This window comes from Corvus moneduloides, chromosome 14 (assembly GCF_009650955.1).
Source record: "Corvus moneduloides isolate bCorMon1 chromosome 14, bCorMon1.pri, whole genome shotgun sequence".
Taxonomy (NCBI): Eukaryota; Metazoa; Chordata; class Aves; order Passeriformes; family Corvidae; genus Corvus; species Corvus moneduloides.
In genome coordinates this window covers 16000883-16028221 of record NC_045489.1, presented here as the reverse complement: position 1 = coordinate 16028221, position 27339 = coordinate 16000883, and the positions used below count along the sequence as shown (strand labels likewise).

The following is a 27339-nucleotide window of genomic DNA, read 5'->3' as shown; positions in this document are numbered from 1 at the left end:
GCAGGTTAAATAAACTTTTGGAAAGTTTGGAGGACTCTTAGTTGAGCCATAACTAACAGCAACACATTGAAAAAAAACTTACCAGGTAATTATTAGAGAACAATAACACTGTTAGGCTGATTGGGCTATGCACCAAAGGGCTGTCAATCATGGTTGTTATGAAAAGCAGAGCATTTAGAGGCTGTCAGTCATACCTGTTTGTAAAATCCGAAGGACTTCAGAAATTGTTACGCTTGAATTTACCAACTGCAGAAATAACAAAAGCACCAGAGTCTCAGGCAGACTGATACTGCAGTTTATGTAGAAGCTCTTGTGTAAGTTTATGCCTTTATTCAACTGAAAATATCTTATGGCACTGGGAATTTGGGAAGGTTTATTTTTTCAGCTAGGTCCTTTATGGCACTGATTGTTTGCTGGGGTTTTTTTAAGGCTGCTTAAGTGTGTCAAATCTCATAACAAAAAGTAACTTCCGTTACATTCCTTTGCTGTGAAGCAAAAAATGTCTGAATTAGTATCCAAATAGCAGAGAACTGGTGCTGGAGCCCTTCAGTTTCCTGAGCAGGTTCACATATTACTGCATATCCAAAACACTGTAGCAAATACTAGCTGGGGAATTTAAAAGGATTCTGGAAATCCTTAACATGGAGGAACTCACCCATAAATGTTGTGGGAAGTAACCTGACAAAGACCTGTGTATAGGAGAAATGTTCCTGAAGGATGTCTGGACTTCAGACAGCTCTCTTGAAAGCTGTTATTGCATAGGCCAAGTCCCAGCGTTTCAGGGAGTGGGTATCCAGAGCCAGCCCCACAGCTGCCAGCTCCAGCTGTGGGCATACCTGAAGCCCCTTTCTGTTCAAGTTACAAAGCATTTTATACTTTTCTTTGCAGAGTATCTTAATACGTAACAACCAATAAGCTCCATACACAATACCTTTACATTTGCCTACAGCCTATCATAGCTACTACCATCACCATATTACAGTCATTATTATCCAATCACAAGAGTAAGTTACAATTTAAGCTTTCAGTGGAAAATTCTCAGACATCTCTTCTTCTTGCTACATCGACATTTCTTGTTTGCCTGCGATATCTCTCTTTTTGGTAAAAACATGTTTTCTATTTACTTATGCTCTTCTTGAGACTTACTTGGTGAAAAACATGTCTTTGTTTGTAGTCACATACCTTTCTCCTACTCCTAAAAATCTCCTTCCAACTCATCTCCAACCTTTGCCTGTTCCGTTATTCAGTGGTCAGTGTTTCAGCAAAACATCTTTTACTCTCTATCAAAACTTGCTTTCATTTCTATCCCATCCTCAGTTTCTACATTCAGAGATCTTTCTGCCAAGCCTACATACCTGTGAAACTTTCTTACCAAACTTTCATCCTCTCCAGCACCTGTGGAACCTTTACTTTAGAGAAAAGTGTTGAATGTACATACCCATGTGATTTAAACCAAAAGTAGAAGTTAGTTGTTTGTCTGTGTGCGTGTGCTTATTGTCCTTTCCCTTCCCTCCCCTCCCCAATTCAAATTGTGGAGCTTTTGTGAGGAAAGAGCTTTCTGAAGATACATTTCTGCACTTGAACATCTGTACTGTGCATCACCCCACTGTGCCCTGGATTTGTAAGTCATCTCATTTTATAGCTGAGGCCAGGTGCAAGCATGTGTCTGTGTGTTCAGTGTTTACAGCACTGCTTGAACACCTGTTTCTTACTGAATAAATCATGGGTTCCTACTACTATGAAAGGTTTCCATCAAGGAATCAGCGTCGTTTCAGTTTATCTCAGAACCCCTAGGGCTTTCAGCAGGTTTCTTGCTGTTCTGGGCCCCGCAGGAGCCCCAGCATGAATAACTGTGGCATTAAACAGTACCTAGGCGTGAAGTTTTTTATTTCTTTTTTCTCATTTTGGGAGATTTGTGTTGCCAGACCCAGCATCAGGAGCTGAGTACTGATACCTTCCACCCCTGCCAGCAGTTATTTTATTGCAGTGATGACCTTGGTGTCCTTCTATTGGGCACTTTATTCATCCTGGAGGCAGTGAAGGAGGAGAATGGGGAGAAGTCACAGCTCATGGCTTGACTGTCTTAGATGTAGAAAGGAAAGGGAAAGGAAAAGAGATAATCTGCCCAAAGCCATTGAGTGAGCTGATGGCAGACCCAGAGGTAGGAACTGCATCTCTCTAACATTCAGAGGTGGACGTGGCCCACAGCACCTCCCTGGTGCAATGTCCACAGAGCACCATCCTGCCAAAGCAGGAGCTGCACTCACACAATGAGTAGTTAATTCAGTGAGTTATTAATGCAAATGTTAATAATTAAACTGAAGTGGTTAATGAGTTTCTAGAGAAAAGATCAAATTATACTCTTCAGATGCGGAGTTAGAATTTTGCCTAATTAGAAGAAATATGTTTTTCCCGTGAGGGGCAGTTGCTGAAGTGACAGTTTGGAGTCTGTTGTGACAGCATTTGCAGAGATGGGTGCCAGCCAAAGAACAGAGCTTTTTTAGTATCTCTGATAGCATAGTAGTTTCTTTGGGAGGCATAATTATGTTGCATTTTTTGCACAGTTCATTAGGGAAAGAAAAACAAAGAACTTGTGTTCCATGTGGTTGACGTTCACACATTTATATCTTCGTGTGATAGAAGAAGCTGTTGGATCCAGAGAGTAACATGGTGTCTCTCTCGTTCACTGCTAGCCCAATAACACAACCAGTGCTAGATGGAAAGAGCTCTTCTAGCCCACAGCTGTTTTTCAGGAGTCCATCTATTTTTTTCCTCAGCTAAATCTCAGAATGTGTAAAAATGTTTAAAGGCTTATGTAAACTGGAAACCTCAACTAGAAATAAGTTTGTGGAACTATTCCCAACCAGCTACAGTAATAATTATTTCCTTCCTTACATCTTATCATTTGCAAGCAAACGTGGTGAGCAAAGCTGCGGGTGAGAGGCTGGAGTGGTGCTGACACCCCTGAAGAGCAGCCTGTGCCAGGGCCCAGGGGAAAGTTATGTGCAAGAGCTGCTCCTTTTCTGACTCTTGTTTTATGAAATCTTCTGAACCTGGGACATGTACTGCAGGGATTTTACGAGGTAATTTCTTAGAAAAGCCCAACCAAACCTTCCAGCAGCTCTCTGTTGGTTTATTCACACTTGCAAAAGCCTTTTCCTCTGCCTAGGGCAAAAAGAAACTCTTCCTGCTGTAGAAGCTGGAGAACTCACCAAAATTAGATAGAGTTCTCCAAATTTTGTAGAGAAACATAATGTGGGTTTAGTCACTTGGTAGTGCTGCTCCAAACTTTTCAGGCAGTTTGCAGCATCCTCCCTCCAACTGAGGAAACTCTTCCAGCATGCAGGAACACACAGTGGAAATGTTCCCTTGTTAAGTGTATTTTCTGTCTGTAACTCTAAGCTATGAGCTGTGAAGATAAATCATAGCAGCTGTGCCACATTTGTTTTGGAAAGAACCTAGTGTTGCTCCAAGATACAGCTGTCACTGGGAAAAGGAAGGGTGGAAGTTACTTTTTATGAAGTCACATAGAAAAATGGTGCTCGGCATTGAATTCTTCCCAAGCCCTTTTCCAGGAAGGTGGCAAGGTCCTTATAGAAACAACAGGGATTTGAGGCAGAGATTGTGATAAGAAAAATGCCCCAAACCCAGAAGTCTATTGTTAATCTCATTCCTTTTTTCTTTTGCCCCCTAGATTTTTTTTTTAGAAAAAGAAATTATTACTGAGTTATTTATTAATGACAAGAGGATTTAGATCAAAATCTTGCATGGATTGTATATATATATATTTGTGCATATGTACTTACATACATGTACAGAAAAGCTTATTACCTTCCAGCCTGAGCTGGATGTTGATAAATTGTGAAGAAATCTTAGTTTTGCATGACAAGGCTTTCTGGTAGGGCAGGCAGGGTCTGTTCTTAGATCACAAAAAACAGCACAGAGCTTGGTATTCTGTGGAAAACCTCAAGAGCACCAAAGGAAAAACAAAAAAAAACCCCCACCAACTCATAAAATAATGGATGTCCTGGCAGGAGTAATGGAAGAATTCAGGAATTCCCTGATGGTTTGTTGTTATCACTGTATCAGCTCTGCAAGTGAGGCATGTTGAAGCATGGCAGGAAGAGGAGATGGTTAAGTGCACAGCTGTTGTTACTCAAAAATCAGGTTAAAGCTCATAAAAATCATCACAGCGGGCACACAGGGGTATGTATGGCTTTGTGTTTGACGGCTCTGTGTGAGGTGTACCACAGCAAATGTGCTTCTTTTCACCTGTATTGATAAAGAGATTTTCTAAATAACATTTATCTAAATAAGAAAACGTTTGTTAAATTCTTTCAAGTCCTTGTCTTGCCCAGAATTGCTTAGGATTATAGCTTTGCTCATGTATTCTTTGTGTACAGTTTGTATCACTGAGGGCCTCTATTTTCTGACTTCACAAAGAAGGTCAGACAAATAACAGTGTAATCAGGTGTTCACCTCTGGGTGAAGAGTGATCAGGGAGGTGCCTGTTGGGGTAAAATAGTGCAGTGCTGTTATTTGTCAGTGCAGTATTGGTGGTCCTGAAGTACAGGTTAGGATCTGGAGGGTTTCCTTTCTTCTGTGTGTCCATAATTTTTATTTTGGCTTCCTTAATTTCTGTTGTGATGCTGACAGCAAAGATTTATTTTTTCTCCAAAATGAGGTGATCTCACTAGTAAGGAAACATGTTCAGCTGACTCCTGACACAACATCTGTAGGCAAAAGGCTGGTGAAAGTCAAACACATTCCTCTTTTAGGAGGGATAACCTGTGGGTTTACTCAGGCTCTATGGACTTTGGCTCATATAATATTTCTGTTATGCTCTGTAAATACATTAAAAAAAAAAAGTGTTCTGGATGTGGAGCTTTTTAAAAGTCTCTGACAGAAGTTGTTGAGTACAAAGTCACTGGCCTTAAGACAACTTTTAGAAACATGAGTCAAGTGCCCAGATCAGAAAATTCAGAAGATAACACACCTTGCTTATTTATATATATGTATTTTTTCCCCCTTTCTGTTTCTGAAGCCTTTAGGAGGTGTATTTTTCTTGTTTTCTCTGCTGCCCTGAGACCTCCTGACTCAAAGGACTGGGATTTAAAAACCCAAGACACAAGACACTAAAAGACTTGCGAGGAAAACCTATGGCAGTTTGCAGTACCAGACTAGTTTCATTTTTCCCAGAGTAATATGAAAGCAGGGATGGAATAACTCACACTGCCATTAGCTCTCATAGCTGGTCTGTGCTTTTGCAGCTTCAAAGAAAGGAAGTACAAAGAATTCATTCGATATTAAATAGTAGCAAATGAGAGCAAGAAATATTTTAAGTTGTTTACAAGAATTCTTTATTATCTTTAAAAAATAAATTTATGATTGAAATTCAGCCTTGTCCTGTATGTCAGTTACTCCTGTAAAAAAATGCTTATTCTGTATCTTTCCTGTTATGTGCTGAGACTCAGATCTGTGAGGGGCTATTTCTATTTCTCTCCTGGGAGCAAGCAGAATGGAGCATTTGGCTTTGATGTAAACGCTTGCTTTTCCTTGGTCTTTTTTCATATGTCTTTAAGTGCATTATTTTAACAAGCAAGCCACCAAAACAGCTCTGGTTCTTAAGAACTAAGCCTTGTTTTCCCATCCTTTCCTATGCTGCCCTACCAGTTTCACTCCTAGATGTTGCTGTGATGCCTCTTAGCTCTTCTGGAGCTGGGTGAGAAGTGACCCTTCCCATGAGCTGTCGGGCAGGGTGGGTTTCTCTCAATCACCACAGAAGCAGCAGATCTCTCCCTGCTGGCACTGGAGCTCAGGGCAGGCTCTGGGTGGGAAGTGCAGCACCCTGCTTTCTCAATGAACCGGCTGCTCCCATTCAGAGCTGGGTCTCGTGTTTCAGGGCTTCTGCTCTGCAACACGAGAATGATATTTTTGGCAGAATGAAGCCCTTCTGCATCCAAATGACTACAATAGTGCTTTTATCTGGAAAGCACAAAGTATAATCTGCTTCAGTTTTCTAAATGAATTTAATGCTATAGAAGCATCAAAGAGAAAAAAACTTTTGTTTGGTATTGTTATGCCTTATGAATCCTCAATGAAGTTACAATCTCTAGGTTTTGGTAGTTGTTTTTTTGGGCTTTCGTCCTTGGTTCTGTGCTTGAACAATGTCTGTCCTCCCACACAGTTTGCTGGGAAGTGAAAGTGGGCTTAAATTAATGTTTCTTTACTTTCAGAGCTTTTCTCTGCAGAGTTGTCTGCTGGTTTTGTCGGGCTCAGGTCCCTGCATTTGGTGAAGTTTCTGTGCCTTAGGTCAGTGTATGCAATGGTTAAAATGTTTGCACCATCCCTTGATCTTCAGCAAATGTAAAGTCTCAAAACTTGGCAGTAATGAAAGAGATTTAAGATAATGTGCCTTAGTTTGTGCTTGCCATCAGCTCAAACAGGATCCTCTTGTGTCCCATGCTTATTTTTGATTGATACAAACTGCTGCAAGAGGATTTCCTGGTTTGCTTCAGCTGTGCACAGGCGACTTTCTCCAGTGTTTCAGAGGTGTTTGGTTTCTAGTATCTTCTATCTCAACAGCTCTCACACCCACAGACAAACACTGAGACTGCAGCTAGGTTCAAAACACTCAGTTTTGCTCAGAAGCTGTAAATTGATATTTCTACCCACTATGTTTAATGACTGCTGGTTGCCTGATCCATCCCTGAGGTTTTTAACAGCTTATATGGTGCTCCCCACTTTGGTGAAAGTGTGTGTCTTCATCCAGTCCCCCTTTCTGGTGCAATGATGGGAGTTCCCAGGTTTTGGTAGTGGTCTGGAATAATGTTCAGCGGTCTGTTTTGCCAGATCTTCTTGCTTTCTTTGAAGCTCTTGTGAAGTGTTGTGCAGTAGCACAGCACCACCAGCGGTTTTTGCTATCCACCACTTATTGATGATCTTGCCCAAAGGTGTTTTCCATCACAGAACATCATCCTGTTTGGTGTCAGTGTGTGTACTGAACTCCTTGGTTCTCTGACAGCTCAGACTTGCAGAACAAAGTGCTTGAGTAAGATACTGTTTTTAAAGACATTGAGAGGTCTGTAATATTTTGGAGCAGAGCACAAGGCCTAGTTCTGCCTAAGACAATCTCATGGAAACTTTAGCTCTGTAACTAGAAACCTGGCTTATGTCACACTCCGCACAGGAAATTTCCTCCAGTAAGGTTCAAATGTTTGTGAGCCCTGTATTGTGGGCTTCTGCATCCCTCCTTCTTCAGCCTTAAGTAAGGGGCACATATCAAAGGAGTGGATTTGGTTTTACTTCTGGGAGTTCCTGAGACAGTTCACTACAGGCCCTATAAGCTGCAGTCATGAGTTCAAAACTGTGCACCTCACACATCAGCCACTGATGGTCCAGTGACTCTTCCTCCAAGCTGTCAAGGAGACAGCAAGGAGTGGTGGCAGCAGGGTGCTGTGCCTTGTCCCCTTGACTGAAGGGCACAATTTCAACCCCACAGACTGATTCCCAGCATCAGCATGGGACATGCTTCTGTTGACCCATGAGGATGAAGCTGATTTCAACCTCACTGTGTAGTTACGTTTTTGCCCTTTAAATCCAAATCATGCCTGAGGGTCAGATGTGTGTGAGAGAAAAAAAATGCCAGTGTAATTTTTAAATTACACTATGATATTTGTTAGGTCATCTGCACAGGGAAGCTTTTTATTGCCTGTTAATTAATGGAAATAACATAACTGCTTCAATTTTAGACTACTACTATTTATCAAAGTGTGTTTGTAGTGGTTGCACTGCTTGGTGTAAAGTTGCTTAAAATATTGTTACTTGTCTTTAGATATTTCCACAACCATTTGTTTGTATTGGTAGTGGTTTTGGAAAATGAAAACAGAAGAAATAATTAACTGTCACAGAACTAGAGAGATGTTTGTGTTATTGCACAAATATACCCGGACCCTGTTCCTGCAACTGTTCTGAGTTGGCTGATACAGGGGATAAGACCTCCCTTCATCTGGGATGTGCAGGAAATGGGCAAAAAAAATGGGCACAATACAGGAATCAGGGCTTTGGGCTTTTGCTTCTTGGCTTTCCTGTTTGCTACTAGGTCAACAGGCCAGCATAATTAATTAACCCAACCTGCAAAGAAGTTGTATCTATTTGTCACAAGGAGTGTGTGTATTGGGAATCCCAAACTCCCCTCGATGCAGCTCAGCACTGACAGAGCTGACTCCCAGACACAGCCTGGCTGTGGTGGGATTATCCTCATCCCCACACTGATCAGCGAGGTAATTAATGGGCTCAGTGTCCAAAGAGATTTCTGTGCTGCTGATTCCCTGGCTCCCCAACGTCATTTGATGTCTCTCTGTGCAGTGCTTGCTGTGTGCTGTAGTTGCACTTATGAACTAAAACAATTTCTGCCTCAAACTGTTCGAATGCTTGAACTTTGGCAAGAAAGGGACACACTCCTTGCTCAAAAGCTTTAAATGTTGCCTCCAAAAATGCTTTTCCTTGACTCACTGGACACAGCAAAACTCTCATTCACTTATAATGAACAGTGTCAGCACCCAAACTATTTTGGTTTGTGGTGATACTGAAGAGGTTGGAGATCAGAAGCCAGGAATGATGGACTTGCCCTGTTGTTTCTGATGGAGTATTTCCCTCGTGTGAAGGGCTTGTTGTTACCAGAGGAGCAGAAATGTTTCTCTTTCAAGCGTACTTTCAGTGTCTGTGGATGTGTGTTGTTTTTCTCCACTTGACAATTGGTGGTTTGTTACTTCCTTAACTGAGCTGTTCACAGAGATATTACGTTGCTGACAAAGTGGAAGCAATTTAGTAATCACTTGCAAGAGAAAATCAACACCATTAGACTTCAGCTGTCTTTGTTTCAGCCATTAAAATGCAGACACTACCTGATTCATATATAAATTGCTATGACAGTTTCATTATTTTTCCTCAGTAGGGCTGAATACAAGTGGATTTGATGCCCTGCCTTTGATATACCCATGCTGGTGTGACCCCTGGAAGGAGAGCCTGGTCCCCTGACACCCATTGCTTGCATGGGGACAGCTCCTTTTGGGTCTCTGACCACACAACAGCAGCATCCACAGCCTGTCTGGCAAACACTGCTGATGCACCTGGCAGATTTTACCCACATTTTAGGTAAACGTAGGACGAAAACTCCTTTTAAAAAGGAAGTGGCTGCTTTGGATCCTGTTTGAATCATGCAATTTCTAAATATCAGACTTTTTTCATTTCTAAGTGCAAGTTTTCCTTCTTAGACTGTCACTGAGACCAGAGGTTGTCTTTTACATTTCTTTGTTAGCCTTTAACATTCATATTTTCTCCACCGTTGCTGATTTTATCTACAGCTTCTCTCCTATTCCCATATTATTCTGAGTGGTCCCAATCATTTTGTTAAATGCAGCCAAGCACCTGCCTGCTCTTTTCAGCACCTCAGGACTGCTCCCTCTGCTGCAGGCTGAGCATGCCTCAGTTGGGATAGTATTGCACAAAATCCTTATTCCACCTGTGTGCTCATAAAGAGAAGCAGATTAATCCAAATTACATCAGCTTTTACAGACCTCCTTTGTCTTTCCTGTCGTGCTGGAAACTGGAGTATTTTCCATTATGTTTTGTCTCCTTCATTTCATTTTCCCTGACTCACATATTGATGTCACAGATGACAGTTTGTGTCAGTGCAATTTGCTCCCATGGAAATGACTCCTGCACACGTGTGCGTGGCGTCCGACTCCTCGCTCCTCTGCTTACATAATTTGGGAGCTGTGAGAGCTCTACCTCAACATTGCCCATCTGTCTATTCTCTCAAAGTTAATGAGCCTTTTTCTTCTTGCTCCAGGCATATTACGCACCCTGACTTATTCATAGATGATGTCTATTAAAACTGTCAAATGCTTTGAAAATTAAGTTATTTCCCTAAATAAAGAGCCTGCTTCTAATCACATTGAAGATGTTTCAACACAATTGGCCTGCTTTCTAGTGCAAATCAAGAGTGACTGTACTGAGCTCTGTCTGGCCCCTGGGCGTTGTCATTTAATTGAAAATACTCGTGATTTACTATAGTGTAAGAGCTCAGATATGTCCCCTAGCTTAGTCTGGGAGCAGCATCACAACGCAGAATTTATGTGAAATAAGGCATCCAGGTTAAAGTGGCTTCTTATGGCATGAAACAGTCAATGTGTGATGGGGGTGGAGGCAGGTATTTGTTTGATTTTAGAGTGATGGAGCATGCAGAAATCCCTTGCTTTCTCTATGTGTAGCTTGGATTATATTTGTCTCTTTCACGTCCCACTTGTGCTTACATATGGCTCAGATGCTGAAATAATTATCTTTGTTTCTGACTGATAAGCTCATCACTTACAGCCAAATTCTTCTCCTTTCCTGTGTTATGTTCCAACCTTTCCTGATGTGGGTGTTGCATCTTGGTTTTGAATTATCAATATATTTAATTCCCAAAGTAAATGTTTTGGTTAGGCAGCATTTAAAAAACAAACCAACAAACAAAAAAATCCAATTTACTATCAAGATCAAACCTCGACAACCTCAACAGACACCTTACTTCCAGACCAGGATTTGGTTTTTCAGTCTAACCCATTTTCATCTCTTTTGCAGCCAACACTGTGGCAGTTTCACAATTTCTCTGCTCATCTTGTTCTCTGGAGTTTACATGATAACTTCCCTGGTGACAACATATCAAATGGTTTAATGAACTGTGAGTTAGATACACTGCCTTTTCTTTTTTTTTCTTTTCCCCCTGAAGAATGGGGTGTTGCAGAACAGATGAACAAAATCCCAAGACGCCAAGTCAAGACTTACAGTGTTCACCTGGGAAACTCATGTTGCCTTTCATAGCACTTTCCATGCATTTTCCTGTCTCAAATTTTCCTTTAAAATCTGTTCTGAATATTTGCCTGGTTAAGGTCAAACTAAGAGGTTTGTGTGGATCATTTTCTATCTTTAAATGCAGGCATCACACAGACCAGTTGTTTTAACTGTTTCAGTCTTATCTTCTTTGTCTTTTTTTGCTTTTTTTAATACCAGTTTTTAAGAATTTTATTTTCTACCTACTTTTATCATCAGAGCTTCCCTTAGTACAGATTCACCAAAATATCCAGTTGTGACATACTTAGATCAGAAAAGTGTTGGCTTTTTGAATTTATACTGTCAGTCATCCTCTTCTGGGTCCATAGGGGTCAATTTTTCCAGAAAAAAAAAAAAAAAAAATTGAAAGGAAAAAACTCCTATGAGTAGCTACATTTTCTATGTAATTATTGTATCAACTATTGCTATGTGTGAGATAAAGATAAGTCAATTAACTTATGAATGTTTCAATAATCCCTTCTCTGACACTACGCACATATGTGAAAACACATATTTAATTAAGCTATTACAGTAAAAGCCCTGAGCCATTTGTCAGTTCATTAGGCACACTGTTTATTAGGCTTTGACCTTTGTTTTCCTTTTCCTTGGCTTATTTGATGCTGTAATTTATTCTTTTTAAAGACACTCAGACAGCAATGACAGGAGAGGCACTCTGTAACCTATATTAAGAGTACACCAGGAGGGAGGAGGCCTCTATTAAACATCTTATAATTAAAAAAAAAAGAACTCCCTGAGCCTTGAATTAGTTCTGCAGGTTGAGGTTCTTACAGGGAAAACAGATTTAGGGGAGAAGCTGTTTCAGCCATGTGAACCTCATGGTGAGCAGCCATGTGCTGGTGATGTACCAGGCTGTGCGAGGGCACAGGGGCTCAAACTGCCTGAGCTGAGGGCCCACATGCAAAGGAAAGGGAAGATTTTTCCCTGGATCTCATGTGGGATGAGGTGCAGGGTGAGCACCGTGTCACTGCCCTGTAAATCTCAGTTTCTTCTCTAGAACATGAGGGATCCCATGGTGTGATTTCAGAAGGCACAAAGAGCTGGAACGAAGAGAAAGCTGGGAGAGAAACATCAAGTGATTTCTTGCTTGATTAAGAAATTTTACTTAATAAGTAATGAGTGAGTCACCAGCGTTCCCCCAAACACGGGCGCGTGTGTTCCGTGTGTACGCTCAGGCTGTGACTCACAGCTGCTCAATGCTCCTGCTTTTCCTTCCACACTGACTGCTGCTCTCTGTTACTACTGCAAAGTGTGCGCAGCCATTAAAGAATGCCAGGCTCATTGATATTGGATGTGATATTTCCCCTAAAACATGAATTGAAAATAAATCACTGATTATTTTTTATTTAGCAGCAGGTGCGTATTTAGGTGTGTTTTCCTGTGGTTGCACTTACAGCTATGAAGTTATTCAACCACACGTGGGGTACAGCACTGTATATCAAAAACTGCTGAAAGTTGTGGAGTCTTCTGGTTTTTAAATAGGCCTGGCTTTAAAACTTGCAAGAAAGTTAGCTACCAAAAGCTAAGTGTTTTTGTGCTTTGGTTTATTATGTTTAATTTTGGGTAAGTGCTTACTTTCAGACTTTAATGATGTAAACAAAGAGCTGCCATGCCAAACATTTCAGAGAAGACGAAAAACTGGTTTTCTAGAGAGAAAGAATGTTTAGAAAGAGCAAGAAAAAGTTTAACAGCAGTTTACTACAAGAACCCTGAAAAGCTGAGCATAAAGAAGCTACCACGCAAGACTTTTCCACCAGTGTTGCACTTGATGTTTACCACATTGTGCAGCTGAATTAAAAAGGGACAGAGGGAATGTCACTGCAGTGGAGGCAGAAGCCAGGTTCTTACAACCACAAGAGCTGCCTTGGGAGATCCTGTGGACTCTCAAACCTCCATGTGCCAGGGAGCAAATACCACGATACTGTTGCATTAAGGGCATAAATGTTTGGCAGAAGATGAATGTCGCTTGTGTTCCAGCTGGTCCTTAGAAGTCAGAGGCAGGGCTTGAATTCAGGTTACAGCCAATTCAGACTATGGGGCTGGTCAAGCTCAGTAAGAATTTTCAGGAGCACAGCTGCACAAATAGGGCAGTTACCAGTTCAGGGATGTGGGTCTGATTGCATTCAGTAGGACTTTGCATGATCCAGATTCATGAATAATGTGATTTATTAAAGCAACCAGAAAGCAGGGTCAGGATTGCCATGATAAATGCACTAACTGCAGAGAGTTAATATGTGCTTTGAATTTCAGCCACTGGGGACACGAGTTTTATAGAAAAAAAAAAAAGAAACAAAAAACCAGAGAGGAAGTTTGGAGTTATACCTACCCATAGAAAATATGAACAACTAGGGTGTAATCAGTCCAAGAAGTTAGGACAGTGTGTGATGAGATTCAGATTTATTCTGTTGTAGTATTTCTGCATGTCTGAGCCAAGAGAGCAAGTTTATCATTGCAGGGAGTGGCAGAGTATCTACATCTTCTTGTGAGGTTCCCAGGTGCTCTTCCACAAAGGGAAAATAAAAAAGATGCTGGTCTTACCGCCAGAAGGTAGATTAAGATCTCTTTGTGTGTTTGTATTGCCTTGAAATGTCTGGAAAAGAAATTAATGCCTTTCTGACTCAGTATGGGGGAAGATACAGAGAGGGAAATTGATGCTATTTGCTTTTGGACAGAATGGTAGTGATTCATTATTATGACCCTACAAAATATCATTACTTGAGCTTGTATCTGAGAAAATCCATTTTCTTCTTGCTGTGAAAAAATGAAATACTCTTTTTAGTTTGCAAGTAATTAAATAGTTATTTTCTGTGTCAGAATTTAAAAAGAGTGGTGAAAAGCTGGGTTTGGGGAGGTTCCCCATAGGTTTTATTAAGTGTTTTTTACACTGATTTATCTCCAATACCTGTTGGGAAAGCTTCCAGAATTTCTTGCAAAACTGAAGAGGGAGTATCAAGTTCTTCCTTGGAAAGAAAATCTCTAAACAAAGTGCTAATAATATATTCCCAAGTTCAAGAATAGCTCAGGAAAATAGTCAAATTAGGCATAGCCACTTCTCTGGATTGCAACTTTGGTTAACTTTGCAGTGGGTATCTACAGAATAATCATTAGGTTTTGATTTTTCTTTCCCCACTGCAGTGACTGTGACAACGCTGCCTCTGTGTTGACAGTGCAGGCATTGCTTTCAAAAGACCAGGAGATTTCCTGATGCTGCTGAGTGACTAAAATGAGTTGGGGCTTTCCAAAACTGCCACTTTTCAGAATATGTTTGAACTGTAAGTTCCTCAGACACACGTGACCTCAATGGGTGTCTGAAGGTGAGGACCTGGCGTCGGTCTGTGCATCTCTCTGGTGTGATGGGCACGTGCTGGTGCAGCTGTAGGGCTCTGGATCCTACACCAGGCACACTGGAGTCCTCACAGCTGTGTTTTCCCACCTGGCTGTGCACTTTTATCTCTGGCCTTGGGGGAACCAAAGGGGAGAGGATGTGCTGGTCTAATCCTGAGCTTGAGCAGTAGGGATAAGCATAGGGGGTGTATCCAAGGGTAGGAGCTCAAAAGCATCCCCACACTGGACAGGTTTGCTCAGAAGCACAATTTTGATACAATTGTAGAATAATTTAATCTGAGAGGGACTTTTTGAAGGTCTCTAGTCCAACCTCGAGGTACTTAAGGCAGAACTAGCTTCCAGGTTGGATGGGGTGTTTGAGGGTAGATGCCAGCTGTGTTCTGAGCATCTGTGAGGATGGGGATCCCATAGTCTCTCTGTGTCCCACTTCCCTGGTCTGACCGCCTGCACTGAGATTTGTTTTATCTATTTTTTTTCCTACTTCATACATCCTTTCCTTAGATCTGTCACTGTCACAATTGCTTCTTGTTTTGCTGCCCAGCTTTTGGAAGAGTCTCCCTGTTTCCTCTGTAAGTACCAGCAGGTAGATGTAGGCAGCAAATACCTCCCTGTTCAAAGCTTTTTCTCTGGGCTGAACCAAACCCAGTACTTAACATGCTTCCTCCCACATCACCCTGGTCATCTCCACTGGACTTTCTGCATTTTCACACACTGTTTAAAAATAGAACTGCACAGAAATAGAGATGTTTCCTAGTGCTGCTACAAATATAAAGATGAGTTCCAACTGCCCAAAATATAGAATTCTCTTAATATAAAAATATGACTTTCTTGAATCGCTAAAATGAAAGTGGCCTTTGCAGGTTTGCCATGAAAATCTGTATTTTAAAGCAACCTTCTGTTCCAAAAAAAAAAGTGAAAATTAATTTGGCAATGGATTATAAAAAATAGTAAAGATGCAAATAGCAAGAAATGCAAGGTTTAGAGTAAAGAATGAAGCCTTAAATCTGCCCTCTTGAGCATAAATTGCGTATTCTATTATATAATTTAAAATTATTTGCCATTTTGAAAAGGGCTTCATGGAGCTATAAAAATTTAGGTCAGCTGACTATCTGGCTCAGATAGTTGTGAACTATCTGCAACTGTTTTCCTGTCAAAAATTGCAGTACTTGCAGTTCAGTTCAGTTGACTTCAGATTTATTTTTTCCCTGATGTATGTCTGCCATCAAAGTCAAGGCTGAATGATCAACTTTTTCTTTAAAAATGTTTGTTCTTTAGCAGCTTGTTGGCATTCATCTGGGCATGGAGGAGATGGGATTGTGATGTGGAGAACTGGACACTGCCAATAGTTTGGGAAGAGAAAATCTCTCTTGTGTATGGCCTTTGTGCTTGTGGTGCCTTTGGTGGTTTCTTCTTTTTCTTGTGGGGAGGGAATTGCTGAAAGGCATTGCTTTTGACTATTAAGTACTTCTGGGGTTTTTTTGCAGCAAGACTCACCATAAATTAATGTGTTATCCTCAGTCTGCCTGAAACTCAGGTTCCTTTTTTGGGCTAAACTGAAAATCCTTGATTTCTTACCCAATTTCAAATGCATGATGTTAACATTCAGGGTGTGAGTCCCAGAGTTTTGCTCAATGATTCACGAGAGCACAGGAGCTTTGCAGTCTGTCCAGGAGAGGCAGGATCCTGGCTGGGGGCCGGGGAACGTCTCAAGTTCTCAGCAGGCAGCTGCTTTTCTCCAGGAAAAAGTGCTCTGAGCGTTGAAGGGTAAAACAGCTAAAGATGAATGCATTTAATTCAAAGGAAAAAATAATTGTGTTTACTCCAAGAAAGGTTTGGTTTTTTTCCTTTTAACAAGTATAATGGTGGTAAATACTCCCAAAGGCATGTGAGCCCCCCCCAGAGCCCCGCCAGTACAGACCCGTTAACTGCTGTAGCTTTTGTTTCCCTTCAACTTAACCTTCTGGAATATCCAAAAACTCCAGCATACCAACCTCTGCTTTAAATAATTCATGTGTTTCTCGATAGACAAAAATGTTTTTCTACCTTCGGTTTATTCTAAATCGGACTTAAAGACTGTAGGGAAAGAATGTGCCAAAAGAAAGAATTATTTTACTTTATCAGAAAGCAGGAGTGGCATCAAAAAGAACTTGGTTTTGCTGAATGTTTAAATTATAATTTTAAGGACTGTCAGTAGTAGACTGAACTGGAATTGATGATTGACCACAAAATTCAGTATGTGTACTTTGATGTTAGCTACTGGAAAAAAATCTGTGATAGGCACATGTTTCAATTTAAAATTATGGAGATGGTTATTAAATAAATGCAGAATCCATGAATAAAATGTGAGTTATTTTTCTGGTACAGCAGTGTGCTTAGAAGACTGTAGATGAAGGAATTAGTCATAAAGTTTTACCTTGAGGAGACTGAAGGATGCCGTGAAATGGAAAACTGATGACTTCAAGCCAGGATCTGTGTAAAATAATAAGAACAAGAGTATTAGCAAAGCAATAAAACAGTTAATTCTGACAGTGGAGCCCAGTCTTGAGAATTCCTGTAGTCAAATTCCCACATGATTTTTCAAACTGAATATGCAAAATGCAAGAGAGAGTGAATGACTCTACTCACCATTTCAGTATTCAGACCTGAGCAGTTATAAAAATAGACACTTTTAATACAGAAGCCTTATCTTGGAGTTATTTTTTGTGGTGTGGTTTTGTTTGGGGGTTGTTTGCTTGTTTGTTTTCACAGTCTAGAGTTAAGGTATGTCCTGCCTATGATCCTTTGGCTGCCTAGTGTCTCCTTCATTGTGGAAAGGTGATTTGGAAAAACTGTCATCAGAGGTTTGAATTAAAAGCTGTGCTTGGGAAAAAATATTCTGAAGTATTTAGAAACTTTCTAGAGACTTTTTTTTTTGAGGCCAGCTAAGTTGGAAAGAATAAACAGTCCAGTAACCACTTGCTCATTCATCTGCATGTGCAGCTGCAAAATTATTTTCTGTGCCTATCGTGCAAAACTTCTTCCTAAATATGAGGTTTAGAGACCCTCTGGGAGTAATTAACTACAATGCAGAAGCAAATCTGGGTTCATTGTATGCTCTGCTCATTTAAGAAATATTTTTGTGCACAAAGCCCATTAGCAAGGTTCCAAAACCTTCATGAATGTTAAACATTTTATGATAGGATTCTGAGCACTTCCTATTTAAATGAACTCTAATGTAATCTCATTAATTACATCTAGCTTTTGATCCCTGGATAACAAATTGCTATGTCAGATATGTGCCACAGTGCATTCAAGGGCTGAAATCTGGCTTTTATTTAATTATTTATTTAACAGTGACAGAACAGCTCTTTTCCTGTGGGCTACACAAAAAGTTGAGGATATGCTCAAAAGAAGTTGCCTGCTATTGATTTTATTCTACTTACTGGTCCACTTCCATACCACTGCTCAGCTAAGAGCTTTCCTACTGTGCTTTTAGCCCTGTGCTGTGTGTGGTTGTTAGGAGCTTGACTCCAATTCAGTGGAAGTGCAAAGCAAAGCTGCTGTTTTTCATCAGTTTTACAGGATTGGCAGTCAAAATTATTGAGTTCCTGAGGACGTGATTTAACCAGGACTGGGAGTACATGCCCTTAGCTTCAGTGGGTGCAGACATGTGCCTGAAGTCAAGAGTACATTTAATCTACCAAATTAGCTCCATGCATGAGGCTGAGGGACTTCAGAAGCAGCAGCATGATGTTCTCTGGCCTGTGTTACATGGGCAGTCAGGGGTTGTAATCAGACTTGCCCTCACTTTGTCAGCTACTTTGTGAAGTAGCACAAATCATGTGAGATACTGTGAGGAAATCTGTCCCCCACCCCGTGTGTGGGATGAGGCTGTTGGGGCAGTAGTCCTGAGGAGCAGACTGCTGGGATTAGGTTTACTGGCCTGGCTGTGTGCTTGTGATCAGCAAGAAGCAGTGGCACAAAACCAGATGAAAAGCAGAAACAAGTGCTCAGCTTTTATGAAAGTTTGTCCTTTCTTTTCTCTTAACTCTCTGTTGTCTGTTTCAGAAGGATCATATAGGGCTGCATCATATCCATCGTTCATTTTCCAATAGAAACCAAACTACAATATTTGTTCTTGTAAGAGAGTTAGTCATTAAGATCTGAGGGTTTTTACAACACCTTCATTTTACCTCAGAATAGGTAAAATATATCCAAGCCCTTCCATTTAAGGTGATGGATTACCCTGTGCTTGTCTGCGCTATCTGGATTGGTTGGAATTTTGTGCAATTACTATTTTACACAGCAGCGGAGTATCTGTGAAGTGGATATCAATTGAAACATATTTTGCTTTTCAGACTTGCTTTTTCAGGTTTCACAAAACATTTAATTAGTGATAATCGGCTTTTAACCAGCCAGAGCACACTGATGTGATTCTCTGCCTCTCTCCCCCATGGTTCTAGGCATAGTCTGTACCCTTCAGATAAATTGCTTGCAGTCTGGAGAACATCCTAGCCAGCAGGAAGGGGAAGAATACGGATGGCAGTTGCATGGGGAATAAAGAAGGTGTTGTGTATAATGTGGTTTCAGTGAAGAATATCCTTCTCCTTTACTTTTCAGAATGATGAACTTGGAAACCAGCCGGAGATTGCAAAGTCTCCTTTCCCTTGAGGTTGCTGGTCAATGGTCGTCATCTACCACACCCAAGGAAACTAGAAGAGCTCCACGCTAACTTCTGTAAGTTTTACTTCACTATGGAAGATCAAATGATTTTCTGGCTCAGGTTTTGTGATGTTCGGCATCTGCCTTGGACCTGGAACTTGGAAAAGGGATCGTTCCTGAGGCACGGTTAAGAGACAGAGAAACCAGCCCCAGACAATGAGCACTTTAAGTAGCACTGGAATATTACTCAGCTTAACGACAGTGTCTGTTACACTGGATTTTAGTTTGCATGGTGGTCTGATGGCTTGGTCCTTAAGCAGCAATTTGACTCTGAACCAGAGTTTGCCTACATCTGATTCTCTCAACGCCTCTGAGAAGGGCGAAGTCTCTCGGATGTCCGTGAGGGAGAAGAATTGGCCAGCCCTCTTGATCTTGGTTGTCATCCTGCTGACCATTGGGGGGAACATATTGGTAATTATGGCTGTGTCCTTGGAGAAGAAGTTGCAGAATGCCACAAACTTCTTCCTGATGTCACTGGCAGTAGCAGACATGCTGGTGGGTATCCTGGTCATGCCCGTGTCGCTCATTGCAGTCCTGTACGGTAAGTGCCTTCCCTCCTAGTTTGAATATTTGCTTTTGCAGGGAGTCCCCTGAGGCTGCAGCAATCTGTTGTGCCCGATTTTCCCTGTGCTGGTAACTTGGGGAGTATCAGTGTGCACTTGGTCATGGCTCTGGGCTGAGGTTCAGTCTCTGCTGGGAGCAGAGATTGTGTCCACGCTGCCACAAATGACCTGTGAATAATGTCCAGCTGTGGGGTTCCTATTGCTGAGGCCACCGAGAGAATCTGTGACAGCAAGTCAGCTTTTTACCTTTTGGTTGGACTGCCCCAAGACTGAGCTTGGACACAAGAGCTCATAGAAAATCTGAGGAGTGTGTGTTCATGACCGACCCAGCTTGAAGCCAGGTCGGGATCTGTCCTTGAGTTCCCACTGCTGTGATCAGTGAGATCTGAGAAAAAACGTGGATAAGAAAGGAGGTTTGCCCTAGTAGATTTGGCATTCAAATAAAAGCCTTCACTCCTGGCATTTGTACCTTTCAGGGGGTCATTTTGCCTTTCTGTGCCTCAGTTCCCTATCTCTAACCTGAGAATATGCCCTATTTTGAAGCACCCAGAGGCCTGCCTATATAGGTGTAAACATTTATTTCTCCCCATATTAGGGTCCATGTGTTTGCAATGAAGTGAGGCAGTGCTGCTGCACTGAGGTGTGGAGTCACTGTTAGCACTTCAAAGAAGTAAAATATCAAATATATCTAACTTTCATCTGGCTGGGACTCCAAATCCCTTTGTTCAATGGGGTGCTAGGAATCTCCATCCCTGGATATTTCAAAGGGGTATTTCATTTGCCTCTGTATCTTTGATCATCATGTTTGTATACTCACGTATCAATTTTATAATGTGTGTATTTCATAGATAAAACTTACTAATTTTTGAAGTCTGTTTTAAGATTTTCTTAGAAAGGTATTTTAATATTAATATTTCTTGGAAACAAATAATGTTGTTTACTTACAAATTTGATTAGAAATTGGTTTACTGTCCTATAAAGTAAAATGTGGGGATATTTATCTGACTTCTTCACTTGCCTAAATGAGTAAGTCTGGCAGAGATTAATTCCTAAAACACATTGATCAAGCATACATCATTCCAAAGCTTATATAACTTGTCTACAGTGAGTTAAATCAATATGTGATTTAGGTGCAGGCCTAGCTGTGGAGATCTTATGCACAAAGATCTTTTATTTTGAACTGTCAGAATAGTTCCATCTCTAAATCTTGTGTGTATTACAACATGTGTATTTTATTTTTAGCATTTTACTCCAGCCCCCGGGAGCTTGAAAGGGAGCATATAAATACTGAATTATGTGACTGACCTGCACTTGCATAAATTCTGTGTTAGCCAGTGACTCTAAAAAGGTGAATTTATGGAAGTGGTCTTCCTACATACATACTTTCAAGGTCTTTGGAAAGTAATAGAAATGGATTTTCTGTTCTGCCTAGAAAATGATTACTTAAGGTAGTTTAAAGGTGTAAAGCATGCCACCCCTTCAGCAGCAAGGAAATACCTCTGATTTGAAGAGGCATTGTAATTATTGCCCTTTTTTTGCCAGAGAGCCAGTATTAGCTGCTGATAACCCAAACATTTCTCCACAAACAGCACCATGTAGATTTTTTTGGCAAAAATTGTAATTTCAGGACAGACATGGAAGATTTGTGGAAATACTTTGAGAAATGAAGAGGTTGTTGGGGCAGTGCCGGGTTCTGGCACCAAAGCAGGCACGTTGCCTTCAGGCTTTGTGAGAGGAGGAAGAAGAAAAGTTCCATTTGGGGAAAAATGGAACTCAGAGGAACTTGTGGATTGATTTGAGTAGGACCCCAGTGAAATAAATTTTTTTATATTATTTAAGCTATTGTGTTTAAGCTATTAAATTGTGGAAGCAAAAAAGGGGGAAATATTCTTACACCAGCAGAATTCTCATGAGGGTAACTGGGGTGCCTGGCCATGGACTGAGCAGGGAGAGTGTTACTGCTTGGAAACATAACTGTGAATGTTCAGTCATTTTTACTCTGTATATTTTACCTTGTGCATTCTATATATTCTACATAATCTTGTTCTGGGCTGTTACAAAGGCTGCCATATGCTGTACTGAGAAGTATATGCAGCACACCTCTTCCAGATTTGTAGAAGTCACTTTTAATTTATGTAATCAGAGAGAAACCTTTAAAAATACATATAACAAATAGGAGAATGAAGAAATTACTTTCAAGTTTCCACATCAGCTCCCTCAGCCCCAAAGATAAATTCTAATTGACAGAGTAGGCTCATTTCCTTACTTTTGGGCTAATAAGGTAAATGAAGTAGATTTCACTTCAAGCATAACCAGAAAATTGAATAGACACCCTCCACAAATACTTCTGGTTTTTGGTGGTTTTCTTAATTAAAAGTAGGAAAAAATCAAGTTGTAAGTTAATTCAAGAGTCTTATAAAGGAAGGGACAGCAGGATGCAGCATGATGGATTTTTCACCCATTAATCAGGGCTCAGATATATTTATCAATTAGTCTTTCTTAAGAGTCTTACAGTAATCGATGAGTTGCATTTGACAACCAAGAACATTTTCCCTGGCATGTAATTCCTAAAGAACTAAGCAAATTAGTGTGCTAATTAGTAAGGGTGCTTTGGGCAGAGTAAATGAGAAATGTACACAGCTTCATCTCAATGGAGAAATGCCTGATTTTAATTAAAAATACTGATATGATAGGGCATCAGGTATCTTGCACATGGAGGAGATTCTGACAACAGACTGAGGTTGTTTCCTCACCTCTGAGGGCTTTAGGGACAAGCAGCAGTGGGTTTACATCGTGTCATGTGTTTATGAGCGAGAAACGGAGGGTTTCTCTTCCTCTGCTTGTGCTGGTGAAGGACTGCAAGAGAATCTTGTCAGCTGAGCTGAGTGGACACTGCAGAGGATACAGAGCTTTCTTGGTTCTATTGCAGAAGGTTCACAGCTGCCAGCAAGTTGCCAGGGTGTGGCCAACAAGCGGCCAGCCGTCCCCTCTGTGACTCCCAGTGCAGGCTCTCTCTTCCCTTTGTGGTGCTGGTGGCTGATGCAGCTTCCAGGGGGGCTGGTACTGGATGCAGCATTCATCAGCCCCAGCTGCCAGAGCAGCGTTACAACCACATTATTGTTATTATTGATAATTGCCATCATTATCGTGTGGTGATGTGCTGAGCACTTGGGCAGACTTTGATGTAGATTTCCCTGCAGATGGGGGGAGGCAGTGCAGTTCAGCACTCTGATGTGACATTCAGGTATCTAGAACTGATCATTTTAAAGATCATACCAAGTCATGGGTTTAAATGCATCTTGACTGCACTAAGTTCCAGCTGACAGCTGCATTACTTTCAGAAATTATTATTTCTTCCTTTTAGATTTAAATGCGTAGTGTTTCTGTTTGTGCTGAGTAACCACTACATTTTATTCTTCTGCTAGGGTGTGAGTGAATGGAAACTCCTACACTGCTTGCATTATCTGTGTCATAAATTCAGAAATGGGACTATTTTTTTCTCTCCAATGACACCTTGTACCTGGGATGTGTCCAGTGAAATTTATATCCAACTGGATGTATTAGGGGTTTTTTTTGCCATCAGTAGGATCCACAGGTTGCCTACACTGTGTGCTCACCCAGCAGCATTTATTCTCTTTCCAAGTCCTTAAGCTTTCTTGTAACCTCAGCTAACCTAAATAATTCTGTGAAATCTGAAAACCTACTACATCATTATTCACCCTCTTTCCAGATTATTAGATACATAGGAAACTTTAGTTGAGATATTGAGTGTCCTGCTACTGAATTTTCTCCACATGAACAACTGCCTGTTCACCTGATGTGACAAATGGGATTAAGTTGTGGTGTATCTGTGTTGCTGTTGGGAAAGAAAGCTCTGTATGGTGTGCCCTGAATCCATAGAACAGCTTCTTTTCAGCTACTCAAGGTTTAAATTGTGCTTAGAGTGAGAGGAGGGAGGGAATACTAAATAGATACTCTCTGTATCTCATTGAAGATGGGTCCCTGGTTGTAAAATATCTCGAGGCAGCTAGATGTTAACTTGCAGGATTTTTCAGAGCCATTGAAAATTTGGCACCATATGATGGTTCTCTGCTTGATCACATTTGGAAATAGCATTAGGAACTCACACAGCTTTGGCTTGCATTGGTGGAAAACTGATGGCTTCTGGTCAGGTGAGAGTCAAAGGCTGAAGAGCTGAAATCAGCACAGGAGCTCGGGACTGGAGAGGGTGGTGATACCTGTCAAGAGGAGGGAGGGATGCTCCACACCTTTTCTCAGCAGTGATTAAATCTATTAAACCTATATTTGCATCATCCTCTTCCGAAAACATTTGAGTCAGAGATTTAATTGTCATATTGAAAGCTGGATTTGCTCCACACACATAAATTTCCTCTCAGTTTCATTTCTGATTTTGTCTGAGGTTATCCATACTTTATAACTGGCTTTTTATCTAGTTTATTTTACTTTTTTTCGTTACACTTTTGATGTTGGACAATAAAGACTGGAAGCCAGATGAGTGAAGAAAGTCTCATCATCTGAGCAGTGCAAAGCACTTTGAAGGAAAGACCACAGTGCTCTGTAGTACTTTAAAGTCATCTTTAGTCTTACTAAGGCAGAATTTCTTTTAAAAATTGTCACAGCAATTTAACTTATTCTAGCCTTTTGTTACTCCTTCTCATTATTTTGATGCATGTTTTTAGTGATGCCTTGTCTGAAAATCTCTTCAAGATTTTTTATTCTTTTGTTATGAGAGATGAGAAATAAAATGGCACCAATATGAGATGGATACACTCATTTGAACTTGATTTTTTTTTTTCCTAGCTGATGAAATTTCACTTGTTCACCCATGCAGCCTCCCCATCCCCAGGACTTTCTCGACAGGCAGGTTGTGTATGGCTCTAGTGCAATATTCTCCATTGAGATAAAGATTTCATATGAAATTAGCAAATTAACATGAATTTTTTCAATTCCTTTCCATGTCTTTCCTTTGGTCTCAATTAATTTAATAGAAAAATCTGCTGGACACTCTTCTAGAGGCATGTTGCAGTCTTAGAGTAACTATGCTAAAAACCCAAAACCCAGCTGGTTAGCCCTGATGAAGGAGTGCTGAGGGTTGACCAGGAGTGAAGAGGAAACAGAAACGGTGTAAAACCATGGATGCAGTTAAGCTGTTTATGTGGGCACCCCCACCCTGATACAGACACAGTGCTTAAAGCAGTTTTTATTTTCAACCAAGTAAAATGTCACCAGTAACACTTGTACTGATTGTTCCTCTTGCCTGGCAACATTCATTTAACTGTAAGGGCTTCCTCATACATGCCTTTCCAACCCCTATTGAAGTTTTAGTCCTCATCAGATTAGGAGAAAGATCCAAAACTGGGCAGCCCATAAAACTGGAGATGGGTCATCTCCACCTCCTCCATGATGAGCTGCAGCCGTGCTACATAAAACAAGACACACAGCACTGATGATGAGGTTCTGCTCTGGGAAGGGGACAGTGAAATTTTTCCTGGTCAAGCTTGTATCTTGTCTTGCTTTCTACTGAATTTCTCCTTTTGGGAATGGATTTTGGTTACAAGACTTGCAAGCAATGGAGCAGTCCATAAATAAGTTGTACACGTTCAGGGAAGCAAGTCAGGGAAGTCTCTGGTGCCTGCAAACAGTCTCTTGTCAATTTGGAGGTTTATTTTAATTATGTTAAAGTACTAATTGGAGTTGTAGTTGTCTTTTGAACAGTGTCTCAACCCAAATTTGGGTAGAGCAGGAAGAGCTACAGAGTGTGCTTGGATCTTCTGGAAAGCAGTTTTTCCTCATTTCTAACACCTGCAGGTGTTAGATCTGTCTGTCTTCTGGTAGATTAAATTATAACAGTGTTCAGCACTTGACCTGCTATCACTTCTTTGGGCAGATGGTCATGTACTTATTGGTAACTGAGCTGGTTTTTCTCCTTGTGCTGCACCTGTACAGACACATCTAGGAAGCTTGTCACTTTTAATGTAGTAAGAACAGGCCCCATAAAAATTCAGATTTTAGTAAAACCTTGGCTTGCATTGTAAATTCCTCCTAAAAAATTCCAAGGGACCTGCCATAAGTCTTCTGTATGGATGCTCTTTTCTCTCCCTCAGGACAAGTCTGTCCCTTCCTTAGCAGGCATCTGTGCTGCAACAGCAGCTGGAAATCTGCAGTATTATCATGTTAAGCAGGATGTGACAACCAGGAATATACATCTGAGAGGAGCAGGCAGTGCCTGCTGGTAGTGCACCCCAAGCATCACCTGAATTGCATCCTCAGAGCCCTGTGCCCCACTAGAAAGGACAGCAAGGCAGCACCTGGTGCCAGCAATCCCCCAGGTTTGTCTGGCAGCATGTTTTGAGTCTTTCCTACAGCCCATGTGAGTGTGCAGCTGCCCCAAACCCTGACCCAGGCCAGGCTCTTTGCTGTGTCCAGGGTGTAGGGGCCAAAGTCAGAGCAAGTGTTTGGGGCTACAATTCCTGGGGGCAACCAGCTGCAGTTATCCCCTGGCCTCTGGGGTATTTTGGTATCCTTACCTGCTCTGCTGTGTGTTATCTGAGGCAGCACGAGTGACCTGGGGTTAAGAACTGGCTATAAAAAGGGCACATGTCCCTCCTGGCCTCTCAGCAAAGCTTTGTTATGTCCTGTCCTGCCCAGCCATGGACAGGAAGGTCAGTTCCACAAGGTGTTCTGCTCTGCACTTTCCTCCTGGAAATGGATGGTGTTATTCTTCATTAGATGCTTCATTAGGAAGGGACTGCTTTCCTCAGTGCAGCCCCCTCTCCCCTGCAGCTGCTCTGCTGCAGCTCGTGGGAGCCTGGACTCTGTTTTGCCATGCACCATTTGATGTCTTGTGGGAAAGTGGGAGATAAGGAGCTCTTTCTGGCTACTGCTCTGGAAGCATCCCGAGGAACATGTCATGGCAAATAAAGCTGTTTGGAGTGGTTTTGTCTAATTGCATTTTTGATTGAAACTGTGGAAATGGATCCATGTCTGCAGCACTTCTCCTGGGAAGCTGGAAGAGGGATGGAGTTGTTCTTGTTGCTGGTGAAGTTCTTTGCAGCATGTGGAGCCCAAGTCCCCATTCTGCCAGCTTTATGGTGATCTGTTGCAAAAAATTAAAAATTTAGCCAATAGCACAGTAATCACTAGGGTGTATCAGACTATAATTTAAGCCATAAACTAGAATTTCTATCTTGAAAATATGTATTTTTTAATGTAACTCTTCTTGCAAAAATCAGATAACTTTCACATTTATTCTAATGCTGAATGAAAATGAATTTCCAACCCTGTAACACTGCTGGGAAGCTCAAATTCTATCCAGCGTGTTCAAACAGCAAAAGCCACTCCAGGGCCGTGGAGCTGTGAGATCCAGTCTGCAGATTGCTGGTGTGTGCCATGAACTGGGCAGCTCTCTGGAGCCTGTGGGAAACAGGAGCTGCTTTCTGTGGTCAGCAAGCAGCTTCCTCTGAGGAAAGGGCTCAGTGTGTCCATCTGACAGTGATGCCAGCTGCTCTTCCTGAGCTCCCCGCCATCTCACACAGGAGCTGTTCCCTACAACTTCTTGCCCATTGCTCAGGGCCATCTGCACATGGCAAGTCTTTTCTTATTTCCAGGAGGAATGCAGAGGACCCCTTGCCTTAGGTCTCTGATCTCGCTTCCTCTACTGCTGAGCTCTGGATGACGCAGCAAAGGCTTTGTGGTGCAAAGATAATTTTCACCAGAATAAATCAATGCCAGCCTTCAGAGAGAGTTTCAATGGCACCTTGCTTACTGCTGTGGGTAGGGCCTGGCAGTTTTGTGCCAGCTCCTTGTGACTCATTTG

The 27339-nt window shown here is 41.4% G+C and overlaps 1 protein-coding gene across 6 annotated transcripts in view; it reads left to right on the top strand.

The window, feature by feature from the left end:
- Positions 1-27339, top strand: part of HTR2C (5-hydroxytryptamine receptor 2C) — a 263054-nt gene that overhangs the window by 204853 nt on the left and 30862 nt on the right. For 4 of the 6 annotated variants that reach the window (XM_032124099.1, XM_032124096.1, XM_032124094.1 and 1 more), the window contains one exon: positions 18838-19480. In XM_032124099.1, the coding sequence (XP_031979990.1) occupies positions 19096-19480 (385 nt within the window). In that variant the 5' untranslated portion in view covers positions 18838-19095. Of the gene's footprint in view, positions 1-8697; positions 8710-12570; positions 12576-18837; positions 19481-27339 lie in introns of those variants that run through there. The other 2 variants (XM_032124095.1, XM_032124098.1) reach the window with 2 other exon arrangements.